This window comes from Etheostoma spectabile, chromosome 2 (genome assembly GCF_008692095.1).
Source record: "Etheostoma spectabile isolate EspeVRDwgs_2016 chromosome 2, UIUC_Espe_1.0, whole genome shotgun sequence".
NCBI classification, from domain to species: domain Eukaryota; kingdom Metazoa; phylum Chordata; class Actinopteri; order Perciformes; family Percidae; genus Etheostoma; species Etheostoma spectabile.
In genome coordinates, this window is record NC_045734.1 from 6,527,163 (window position 1) to 6,539,944 (window position 12,782).

At 43.3% G+C, this 12,782-nt stretch overlaps 1 protein-coding gene and 1 non-coding gene across 5 annotated transcripts in view; both read right to left on the reverse strand.

The window, feature by feature from the left end:
* LOC116670809 (small nucleolar RNA SNORD60) overlaps nt 1-46 on the reverse strand; it is an 89-nt gene extending 43 nt beyond the window's left edge. The window contains exon 1 of the small nucleolar RNA XR_004327132.1: nt 1-46. This exon is cut by the window's left edge and continues 43 nt beyond it. This is a non-coding gene — a small nucleolar RNA (small nucleolar RNA SNORD60).
* LOC116705423 (caskin-1) overlaps nt 1-12,782 on the reverse strand; it is a 39,947-nt gene that overhangs the window by 5,936 nt on the left and 21,229 nt on the right. For 2 of the 4 annotated variants that reach the window (XM_032541604.1, XM_032541618.1), the window contains 6 exons: nt 12,166-12,267; nt 11,822-11,960; nt 10,682-11,478; nt 9,907-10,561; nt 8,633-9,227; nt 4,020-6,025 (listed from right to left, as the gene is read on the reverse strand). In XM_032541604.1, the coding sequence (XP_032397495.1) occupies nt 5,929-6,025; nt 8,633-9,227; nt 9,907-10,561; nt 10,682-11,478; nt 11,822-11,960; nt 12,166-12,267 (2,385 nt within the window). In that variant the 3' untranslated portion in view covers nt 4,020-5,928. Of the gene's footprint in view, nt 1-4,019; nt 6,026-8,632; nt 9,228-9,906; nt 10,562-10,681; nt 11,479-11,821; nt 11,961-12,165; nt 12,285-12,782 lie in introns of those variants that run through there. The other 2 variants (XR_004335933.1, XM_032541627.1) reach the window with 2 other exon arrangements.

Here is a 12,782-nt window from a genome sequence, read left to right on the forward strand (position 1 = left end):
TCATAGTAGGTGTCAGAAAAGTTATTTGATTTTGTCATCACAGGCTACAAGTTATTGCATGCATGATGTAATGACTGCAGGCACTCACCAACCAAACTCTGGGATTCTGGTCTTCTGACTGCTTAATCACAGCAGCATCCATCCTTCAGTCTCCCCATTCAACTGCACCAGATTCAACTGTAAGGCAAAAATCAGACAATTACATTTTATTTATTACTGACTGATCCACACGTTGAAGATTCCATGTGAGTTGGATGTCAAAACCATTTGGCTTTTTTTTATATATATATATATATATATGTGTGTATGTGTGGGACACTACATATTAAGGCATAACAGATGCAGATTAACTCACATCTGCTTTTATCCAGTAGGCTCCATTTTTAAGGCGAATTTCTTTTTGCCTTGCATTTTTACCTTTAGCAAGTCATCCAGGCGGGCATCAGGCCCAGCAGGCCTCCATGTTGCTAACTAGAAAGAGGGAAGAAAAGGCAAGGGTCATGAATACATTCTGGCACCAGTTGCAAAGATTTAGAGCCATTTCAATATTTAATTTCTACAAAACTTGGCTGCTAAATACATGCTTTCAAGTCCCTGTTCCCAAACTCCCATGTTAAACTTATTACTGTAACGTTAGGTATCAAAAGGACAATATTTTAATAGTTTACTGCAATTCAGACATAACGTTAACAGGTAACGTTAGTTGACACAATGTGCGGGATAACTTCGACCAATTCAAAAGGCCATTAGTCAACACCACATTCTTGTGCGAGAAAATTTAACCAAGTTAGAGCTGAAATGTGAGACACGACCTTGCAAAGACTTGTTTTGTGGATAAATGTAGTAATAACGTTATATTCATTATTAAATACACAGTTAATATTCCAAATGAACATTTTAATCATTTTATAAGTGGAAACACCACGTGGCAGCTCTGGCCCTTGCAGAACCTGTGCACGTGTTGCTGTTCAGCCAACGTGGTAACTTAAGTTAGCATAGCTAGCTACATGAAGGCTAGCAACACAATACTCACCGGTCAGACTTCTTTCGGATAAACTGGCACGCTCGGTTTTTCTTTGATGCCAGGGTTAACGTTTGGAGAAACCCCTGAAGGGCGAAATGAGGGTTCATCTCTCGTGCCGTGCCAAGAGTGTATGTCTGCAGCCTAGAGAGTCCCTTGCGGTCTCGTCCCTGCCGTGCCGTGGTGCATGCGGAGGACTGATGCACGAGAGGAGAGGGAAGCTGAACATATACTACGGCTTCCGACCGTCTAGCGGAAATCCCTCCCCTTTCTGGCCTGGCATAGCCATGGGCATAGCTTGCTAGCTTGCTAACTGCCAGCTAAATCCGTTCGTCGGACTTTTTGAAAAGCGGACAAATAGTTACAGGATTTTCAGGCCATATTATTTGCTTATCTGTCTCTCGTTAATGTACTGGACAGTTTTATCTGAACAACTAGTTATTTTAACAAATATAAAACAACTATGATTTTGTTAGCATTGAACAAAACGGCTAGCTACATACATCTTCTTCTTCGTGTAAAATGTGTAAAATTTAGAGTCTCCTAGGCGTATTACCGCCCTCCTCAGGAGGTTACTTTAACGACCATGTTCTTGCTTCATTTTCCAAGAATAAATGGCTGTACTCCACTTATGTTTCACACTAATACTGAAAACTACGTTTGCAACCAGGTGATGGTTCTCGTTTTGGCCTAATAAAGATGTAATTGATATTAACTCAACTCCTAAGTATGACAATCTCTTCTAGTAAAATGTTCCTGTTGTATTTGTTACAGTCTAGTAAAAGTTGCTTTACTGTTTCAGAACTCAAACACTCAAAGCCCAGAAGGATGTTTTCCTGTAGGCCTAGGGCTAGGCTATAAGGACTGATTCAACCCACGGTGCCCAAGCCTCAGCCTATAGGAAGTAAGTAAGTAAGTAAGTAAAATGTATTTATACAGCTCTTTTCACAGACAGGGTCACAAAGTGCTTTAGAATGTGTATAGACGATCAAATATAGTAGTAGAATAGTCTAAGAATAGAATAAAGTACACATACAACAGATAAAATGATCAATAAATAAAAGACATAAGGTTACTCAAAGGCTAGCGTGAACAAGTGTGTCTTCACTTGTCCCTAAAAAGAGTCCACATTCTCAGCAGACCTAATGCTGGTTTGCAGAGTATTCCAGAGTGGGGGTGCCATAGTGGCAAAGGCTCTATCCCCACAAGTGTGTGGGGTGGATAGCAGATTTTGATTGATAGACCTGAGAGACCGGGACGGGGTGCGTAGGTGAATTATGTTGGCAAGATAAGCAGGGGCCTTATAGGTTATGGTGAGAATTTTGAATTGGATCCTGTAGGTTACAGGAAGCCAGTTAAGGGAGGAGATTAGAGGGGTGGTATGGGTGCGCTTGTTTTAACTAGTAAGTCTAGCAGCAGTGTTTTGAATGCACTGCAGGTAGTGAAGGACAAATTTGTTGAGTGAGGAGAATAGTGAATTACAATAGTCAATATGGGAGGAAATGGAGGCTAGATATGAACAGAATCTCTCGCTAACAATACCTGCCTTTTTAAACCTGTGGTTGTAGGAAATAGTGTCACCCTTGCTTCTCATTTTCCCCATACCATACATCTAAAGTCCAGAGAAAGAAGCTACGTGAAAGCCTCATGGTAGTTGCCGTTTTTGAATGCTAGCAAAATAATAGTCATTGTATGTTGGTTAAAATGGGGAAGTGTTTTGCTAAGAAAATGAACAACAGAAAATGGCAGTAATAATATTCAGCACTTTTAGAAACATAATAAGAGTTTGAACTGTTTCAGGATCCCTTGGCCTATAGCTTTTAAACCCTCAATCCAAATTTGCAACCGCATGTAAATAAACATTTAAAAAAAAAGAGAGACCCACACTGGCAGCCTAATCAGCTTTGTGTAGGCTACATTCATCTTTCTTACATTTGTAAAGAGCTTTGACATTGTTGTGTAAAGAGACAACCCTTTACACAACTTTTGTTAAGTGTTAGTGTTCAATCAATGGTGGGTCTGGTATTTTGTTTTAGCAGGATTTGGGATAAAACACCATGCTCTGTAGGCCTACATATTGGCCCATAGCCTTTTTCACGAGTACACATTGCATGTAAACATATCTCAACTGGAGGCAGGGTGTTTTTACAGTGATTTGTAATGTGATAGCCTGAAAATGCTTGCAGGTATTATCTGTCAACTTGGATGCTGCTGGATATTGTAACAAGTCTGCTGGATACGCAATAACATGGTAACACTTCTCATTATAGGCTATACCAAATTGCTTTATTTCTGCATAGTCACAGACTATACTTATTTGCCATATCACCCGGTTAATGCAGGTGCATTATGGTCAAAATGTTGACACCCTTGCCCATATACGCTTCTGTGGTTTGGGTTAGGCCCTTTACTTAAGTAATTCAGTGAAAAAAATATTAGCACAACAGCATACAACGATGTTTGAGAAAAAAAGTGAGCAGCGTGGATTTTATAAATACTGAGTGAGGTCCGATGTCCCCCAGCAGTGACTGGCTACCAACCAAAACCTATACTGTTTTCTAAGGATTTAAAAAGCCACCTGTTTCTTATTTTATTTACTCATTCATTAATTTTTTCAATTATATTTACTGTGAATATTACGGATTTTGTTTCCTTCTCTACACTGCCAGGTATGTAATTCTGGTAGAAAACAAATCCTTTTTAATTTATTTAGTTGTTTTTTTTTCTGCCTAAAACTGTCAACTGTCATGTTAAATATTTAGTCAAAATAATATTGGAGTCATCCTTGAAACGTCCCATTATATGTAATATTTGTAGAATATAAACTCTTAATTTTATTTAATATTATTTAATGTTTTTTTCTCCCAACCCAACCTCACTAAATCTACTGTGACTGAATAGAAACATGTTGAGGTTGCTGAAGACAAAGAGTCTACAAAAAGTTTCTGCCAATTACTTAGCAAATGAGATCTAACAGAACCAGGCTGAAACAGTCGCGTAAGGTTTAATTTATACATTTATTTTGATCACAGCTGTACAGGAATGCATCATCACAGCAGAAACACAACCTTAACCCAACCATGGCACAACAGCCGTCACAACACATCCAGAACTCAACCATAAATTTATGTACAGGCTCAATCAGCTCACATCAATTCAATGTCTATAATTATCATCATTATTATTCACATAGAACCATCTGTCTCTCAAATATATCTCTGTTTTCAAAGAGCATAAAAATACAATTGGACTCTTCATTGGGATGAACACTGGTGGTTGATCCACCGACTGGCCTACATGAGGGACCACTGAAAACTGGGGAGCCGAGGAGGAGCAGAGCAAATTTAATACAGTTTACGGGTAGGGGGGTGAGGGCGGAGGGGGGGGCTTATACCGGCTCATACAAGGTTTCTCAATGGTTGCAGGAGGACTGCAGACAGGTTGATGGATTTAGGGGATCTTATAGGACTCACAGCTCAACCTACTGTATAAGCTACTGTTGACATGACAGACACAGAAAGGAGCGAGGGGTTTGTAAGAAAAAACATTAACATGTTGGAGTGGGAAACAAGAAAAAATGACAACACATCATTTTGAATATATAAAAGAACACTACCAAGGCACAGAGAGATTTAACAAAACGGACACAGAGGAAGATAAAAAGGCTGGGGGGGGGGGGGAGCAGACAAGATGGAAGGTGGACAGATTAGAGGCAGTTTCACTAACCAACACTAGAGAGAGCTCTAACAGCTCAAATACCCAGGTATATTATAAACTATGTATGTAACTATATAAAGCATTGAAATATAGGATTATCTTTTAAAATCACTGTTCACTGCAGCAGGACAAAGGGATACAGCGCACAAGTGTGCTTGTATATGTGTGTCTTTGCATGTAAATGTGTGTATGCAAATGTATAGATTCATTTCCAAGCAAGCCTCCATAGATGGAGCTAAACACCAACAAAGCAGAACACCAGCGAGATTAAAACCAATGTAATGTAATGTAATGTACTGTAATGTAGTGTGTGTGTGTGTTTGTGTGCGAGTGTCTCAAAATTCATGGACACACATCTATATTGTTGTTCTGATCAATAGAATAGCTACTGTACCAGTGGGAGGACATTGACATGAGCATCAGCGGGGACTACACACACTCGTAGCGACAGCAACGACAGCAACAATAACAACAACAGCAACAACAACAACAACAACATGAAGAGAGACAACACACAGGTCAGGAAGTCCAACTAACCACAATTCTCCACTCATACAGAAGAGAAATAGAGGCTACGAGTCATCTGGAAAAATGCATCCTTTTGACATCGCAGGAGTGGGACAGACTCAGAAAGCGGCCTGTCTCTCTATGTGCTTTTAGAAACTCTTTCTGGTATCTTATCTGTATGCATATTGTCTATCTATCTATCTAGCTATCTATCTATCTGCCTGTCTATCAGTCAGTTTATGTGCTTTTTTATTTTTTATTTTTTGCAAGCAATATGCTCATCCGTCTGCCTCCCTGTCTGTCTGACTGAGTTAGCATACCTGCCAGAGTCTGTAGAGATAAAAGGATGAGGAAAATGATTGTGCTTCTGGTTCCACACAGCCGTCTGAGGCCGGGCGGCGTCGACGACTCGCTGGGCTGCAGAGGTCAGAGGTTGTGTGGGAGCGGCCTCCTCGCGTTGGGAGGCGTACTAGAGCTACTGCGCCAGACGAAGAGGACGCCCTCCTTGGTATACTGTACAAGGCTACATGAGAAGCGCTCATGCAAGAGGGACACAAGCTCAAACACACACACTCTCAGAGCGCCAGCATCGAGCCTTGGGAGAGTTTTTCTTAATACACCTACACATGATGAGGGGGGGGGGAGGAGAAAGGGCTTGTTGGAGATGAGACGTGGGCGAGAGATCAGTCGAGCATTGCATCCAGTTGGTCTGCCAAGTCGTCAAACATGGTGCCGATGTCGTCCAAGATTGAGACTGTGGACTTTTTACTAGAAAGAGAGCTGGGAGATGGATAGCAAAAAAAAGGAAGAGTTTAGCTGATAGGGAGGAACACACAGCAGTCACAGTGGTAGTTTAGAAACGTGAAGTGGAGAGTGTGAGCTGGTTTTGGATCCCCCACCCCTTGTTACTTAGCATTTTATGGATCTCTTAATGATGAATGGTAACCCCAATGTTTCACAACATAAATACAACATTATCTTAGTTGTTATGGCGATCTTGTCAGCAAACAGTTGCCTTCAGCAGTTATGGAGCAACATTAGCATTCATTTACAGTCATGTATCTGGCCACCTGGCAAATAGAAGTCAAGTAATCACTCTCTTTTAGCTCTGCTTTTGGTCTCTACCAACTCCTGAGAGAAATATCTTAACACTATGTAACTTTTCCGACTTCAGTGCCCCTGTAGGTTGGAAGCTGAATTGTCCCATTATGTCCCATTGGAACTACAGATCCCCTACCCGATCTGGCAAAGTTGCACATTGCAGTTATAGCCGGTAGAGAGCCGCAAAAAAACGAGTGAATGCCGTACACCCTGTTACGAGTTGATGAACCACGCAAATGGTTTTGGAAACATTATTTCAAGGTTCAAAAAGTTGCATAATGTTGCTTTAAGCAGCCTAATGCTTTACTCTGTTCCCCAGTCTGTTATTTGGTGCTGGGCAGCGAGTGTACGGTGAGCTCTTAGAGCTTTGAAGCTGGAAACATCTGCCTGTTGCATGAAAGACGGAAAGATTAAACCACTTCACATGAAATCAAAACCCCCTCTTTGATTCTAATCACGGTCTGCTTTACAAGCCCCACGGCCGCTGCTTCACATTAGAAACATTACTGGTAAGCAGTCACAGGAAATGCAATGTGTTTGGTTGTACTGTAAATGGACACACTGTTGCTCTTCTGTTGTATTTCTGAGAAATTAGCTGCTCAAAGTATATTAAAACGCCCTTGCTGTTACCACGGTAATCAAGGGTTTGGCTAAATTAACCAAGTTTACGTCGTTGCAATCCGTTATAAATACCCCAACGGCCAACCTTGTTTCTGTCTGTTTGTTTTGACGTAAGGCTTTAAATACTACAGTACACATCAGCCCTAGCAACCGTTGCTATGGCACAGAGGCCAGCCAGAGGCACACTTCTGAACGTTGGAAAATGTAGAACAGTTCATCATTTCAAATGGGAACAAAACACTGCACTACTGACCCAGAATTAGAAAGTGATTTATAACGCTGGAAGTTTTTCCGGTTTCTACACAGTGTAAACTTTAGATTCAGCTGCATTAACCTCAGTGAAGGATTTGTCGCCGTTGTAATGGGCTTCGAAAAAACAAACAAAAAATATGCTTATTTCACTTTCTTACTGAGGTGAGGTTTGAAAATAGTTGTGTTTGAGCACAGGTTTCGGTAGAGGTCTCTTCTCTTGCCACTGAACCACAGCTGTATTTCCCCAAACAACAGTTACAGGAGGGGACTCTCCTGGAACCACAGATTCTTGTTTTACACTTCTGCTTTAAAGGTTATATTTGTCACATCCACAAACAATATGTGTTACAAAATGCAAAGTGGCATAGTCATGAGGGCCACAGTGTGGAAAAAGAAATAAAAAAAGAAAGAAATAGATGTAAAATATACATACCAGAGACCATACAATAAAATTGTATAGGGGTGGGAAAAATAATTGATTCTTAGATGGATCCAGATTCTCTCTAGAACGATTGGATGCTTGATTCTAATAAGTTAATAATGGTTTATAAAAAAAAAAATACTTTCTTTTTTAGTATTTTCTTTTTTTAAATGTCTTGATTTTTTAATTTAAAAGTTACTGTCTCCAGACATGTACAAGTCAGAAAACAGAGTGACTGAAAGAGGATGGGATCATGGACAACAACTTAGAGTTTAGACAAGAGTGCAGAAAGAAAAACGCAAAACAAATGGCCAGAAGGCCAAATATAAAAATGTTGTGTATACACACAGGATCTAATAAGACATACATAAAATAATTAGGCAAAACACATATAAGCCGTTCATCTACTTTATCACATTACATCTGACCACCTCATGTTTCATGTTTCAAGAAGTTGATTCTCCACCTTTAAACATGACTGAGCCTCCGACATGGGAGATTACTGTGAGAGAAGGTAACTTTCACAAGCATGTTTAGGGCTTAAGCATGGATTGACTACAAAATAAAAACCTCGGAAGACAAACTATTTAATTAAAATTAAAATAATTAAAATGTGTGTGACAAATAATGTATTTGTCAAAATCTAACAAACTCAAATATATGTGTATAATTTTTTTTTAAATTGTTGTATCAAGATGCATCAATAATTGTTTTATAATCAAATCGTTGGCCTCTGAATCAGAATCGAGTCATGAGGTGCCAAGAGATTCCCACCCCTAAAATTGTATAGGCTACACACGTGCAAATGCAAATGTGCAGGGCAATGCATGGATTCAAGATAGAATATCTAAATAAATGAGTTTTACAGGTGTTAATAATTGTAGCTACAGACCCCCCCTTCATCAATGTGGATGTCAACAAGTGGTCCCGAGAGATTGTTGTTGGATATAAATGGTACATTCAAATTGAAAATTAACTTCATAAAAACTCACTCATTTTGTGCGTCCTCCTCTTTGATTTTGTGTTCAACAGCTTGCACAGCTGCAGCCAAGGAAGCACTGGTCTCTTCCATACGATGCTGCACCGCCTCTTCCTCCTGCTCCACTTCCTCTACTTGACTCTCTGTCTCCATCAGATTCCCTTTCTCTCCTCTCTTCCTCTCTCCCTCCTGCTCCTTGTGCCTCTTGTGCTCCCTCTCTCTCCTCTTTTCCTCTTCCTCTCTCCTCCTCTCCTCTTCCTCCTCCACCTCCCGTCCTCCCAGCAGGTCGATGGAGAGGCCGGCGATAGAGGAGCGGGGAGGTTTAACAGGGTGTGGCGAGGGGGTAGAGGGACTCTGAGCCGGAGAGGGGGAAGTCTGAGGGAGTCCCGGAGAGAGGGAGGGGGCAGAGGGGGTGTCAGGAGCTGGAAGAGGGGCGGCAGAGAGTGGAGAGGAGAGTTTGGGGGCTGGGGTGGGGCTGGCTGCAGCTGGGCTGGTAGCAGCAGGACCCGGGCTCATGGCAGCTGAAGCCACTATTGCTTTGCCTGGTTTAGGTGCTGTTGGAGGCCCACGGGGTTTCGGGGATACAGGAGGAGGTACGCGCTTCGGCTCTGGTCAGAGAGAGTCGGAGAGAAAGCTGTCAGTTTTCTTATAGACTGGTAGACTCACACATGTAAAAGACAAGAAGAGGATTGGTCCTGGATATCTAGCAAGATATCTATTACATATACATTTTAGGAGAGCTCTGATTATTACTCAGTTGAGCTAGCAGTACAAAACCTTCAATTACTAACTTTTCAATAACAACCTCACATTCCGACATTCTAGGTTGCCATGTTGGTAGATCGTCTAGTGATCAGATGAATCAGATGAAGAATTATCATTTTCTTTTGAGGATATCCTCACTGTTGCTCAACAAAGCAACATGGGAGTCTCCTCGATAAAAATACCGTAGGTTTATGTTATGATATTAATTTCCCAAGGTGCTGCATTTCCTATCTGTATCATTACTATTTCTATCAAATCGAGGCTAAATGGTAATAAAATAAAGAATAATCCTATTACTTGACATCACAGTTTCAACACCAGGACTCTGATGTAAAAGGTAACACAAAAATCAATATCATTGGAATATTTTATTACTGTAATCACCTTAAAAATCCACACATAGTGGCTTTAAAGTGATATGTCTACTGAGGGACTACATATACACAAATACACACCGAAGCTAAACTCACTAGACCAGATGCTTAATCATCAGTTTAGTGTGTGCATGTCTGTGGATCTCACCAGGGCTCTGAGCTGTCTCAGTATTATCGGGCCCAGGTATGGGGACCCTTCGAGTCGGGGTTGGGGGGTCAGCTTGTGTTTTCTTCAGGGTGACTGTGGATGGTTTGGGTGAGACCGGCGGCTTCAACGACTTCCTAGCCTCCATCCACTCACAGCTCTCTTTGTTTGCCTCCGTCCTATCAGAGAGCTCAGACACAGGCCTCCGCCTCAGGACCACACTGCCGTTCTGCTGTGGCTCGCCTCCGTTTTTCCGGCTATCTGTATGACTGCCGGGAGAGTCTGATTGGTTATTGCTTTGAATGACACTTTCTGTAATCTCAGACGTGCGTTGTCTCCTGCGTATGGTGTCAGAGCCAGTTTTCCCGGTAACAGCATTGGTGTCCATAGATGCAGGCGCTTCGGAGTCCGTTGCCGGAGGACGCGGCCTCCTTCGAAGCGTCGCTGTGCCGTCTGTGATTTCTGATGCGGAGGATACCACAGTCGAGCGGGGCCGCGGCTCTGGACGTTGCTGGGCTGGTTGCCGAGGCAACAGGTCAATCTGATCACCAAGGAGACTTTCTGTTCCACTGATGGTCCTGCGCCGACTTAAGACATCCTCCTCTTCAGATCCAAGACCGCCTGCGCCTGCTTGCCGACGAAGTACAGGTGGACTCACCTGGAAGTCATATGATTGTTACACAAGCACTTAGCTAATAGACCTTTTCAAATCTGATTCTCAAAGTCCAAACCAAACACAAAGACACACACACACACACACACACACACACACACACACCTGTAAGTAGTTGGTGCTGCCTCCCAGAGTCCTCGGCAGGGTTTTGGCTCCACCCACAATGGATGTTTCCAGCATAGCGGCGAGGCTGCGAACACTCCCAGAAGCCCCCTCTGATCTCTCCAGGCCCGCTGAGTCCTGAGATCTTAAAGCTGATCCCAGGCTGCCGCAGTCACTGGCTCGCCGCTCTCGATAGCTTGGCAGCCCGAGTAGCCCCTCCACCTGTCCCTCTTCCTCCTCGTCACCCCCGGTAATGGAAGAACAGGACCGTTTAGGCGGTGTTGGGGGCCGACCTTTCCGACGGGGACGAAGGGTGACAGATGATTGGCTGCGGTTAACAGTGACATCATTAGGGGCAGTATGTGCAGAGCTGCTGCGGCACACAGTGGCGTATCTAGAGTCTGATTCTGAGCCAATTAGACTGTGAGTTCTCCGTCGCTCTTCCTCCTCGCTGGGCAGGCGGAGCAGCGGCACTGACGAATCTGCTGCCATCTGGGTGGAGGGGCGCGGGCGAGCCCTGGGGGAGGACTGCTGGGTCCGGCCATGTGGGGGGGTTAGTGGTGGGTTTGTTTTCGGTGTGTGGGGAGAGGTCTGTGAATGTGTGAGACCTGGGCGAGGTTTGGCCAGCGGGCTTGGGGCACCGTCCCTCTGCTTCCTCACCTCCCTACGGGGCTCTGAACAGGTGCTGCCACCTGGGCTGGATGGAGGAGTAGAGGGGCTCTGAGGGGGCTCAGAGCTACTTCCTCCCCTTTGTAGCTCCTTCAGTCTCTTCACTCCCAACATCAGCTTCTTCTGATGGCCTGAGGGGAGGCAGAGGTGTGGAGGAGAGGAACAGTTACTGTACATTTGTTGACAAGTGGGATGAGGTTAGGACTTCTGTCTTTTTATTCTCATAAATTTTGACAATCACACTTGTTGTTAAGTCAAAGGTTGTATATCTTAATGCCTTGTTATTATAATATCTTATTCATCCCACTAATACTTTGCACTGGATATGTTTAAGGGGTAGGGCCAGAGGGTTAGGGGGGATCAGGAGAAGTTTGGGGGGGGGGAGACGCAATGGACAGGGCTGGGGTACAAGGGCAAAAGTCTCAAGATCTAGGTGATGGTACATCTATTCTTAATAATGTATTTGTGCCTCACCAAGTTTAGTAATGCCAATCTCTTGCAGATCTTCAAGGCTGATGTCGGAGATGAAGTCAATGTTTTCATACCCATTTTGCACCAGAACCTGGTAGTACTGATTAAGACCAAGGTGAGACAGCCAGTCTGCCAGATTGGCCTAAAACAGACACAAGGACACACAAACACAGGCACATTGTAAAAGGCTTGTGCACAGATTACAAAATACAGAGTAGAGTTCTGAAAAACTAGCTTCTTTACAGACTGGAACAGTTTTGTGTGCATATATGCTTGTGTTCATGCAGCTGCTTAAACTCAAGATCTCCCGCTTTTTCAAATTTGTGTAGTACACGTGAGGGCCTTACAGGCTTGTGGTCTGGCAGCCAGTCTGTGGAGGGCAACTTGCTGATCTCTGATGTTAACTTCTTTCGATGTCCAGGCTTCATGACCCCAATTGCCGTCAGGTCCTTCAATACAAAGCACACTTACTAGTCACATTAGGAATTCATCACAACTACTGTAGGTGTATTTTCTCTCTTAAATTTAAACAATTGTGTGTGTTTGTTTGACATTTTAACATGAGCTGTGTGTGATATGCCTTAAGGAATATTTTTGCTTTGGATAATCTCTGATGAGTATCCCCTGCCCTTGGGGGTTTACGTCATACCTCTGTGTCTGCTTCAATACACAAACACACACATACACACTCAAGGACAAACATGGGGTAGGTAGCGTTTACAGCACAGACTGGAACACACGCCCATGTGTGAACACAGGTATGTAAATGAAGCAGACATAGTATGAGAAGTGACTGGTTGAGGCTCAGGACTCACACCGGGGGGGTCAGGTGACAGAGACAGGAGGGTCATGATGACATCATCCACGTCAGTGGGGAGCTGATTTAAGAGCTGCGCTGGGCAGAGCCTTGACAGACAGGGGGCGGGGCGTGAGGGGGTCAGGGGTCATGACCTTACCTCGGGGG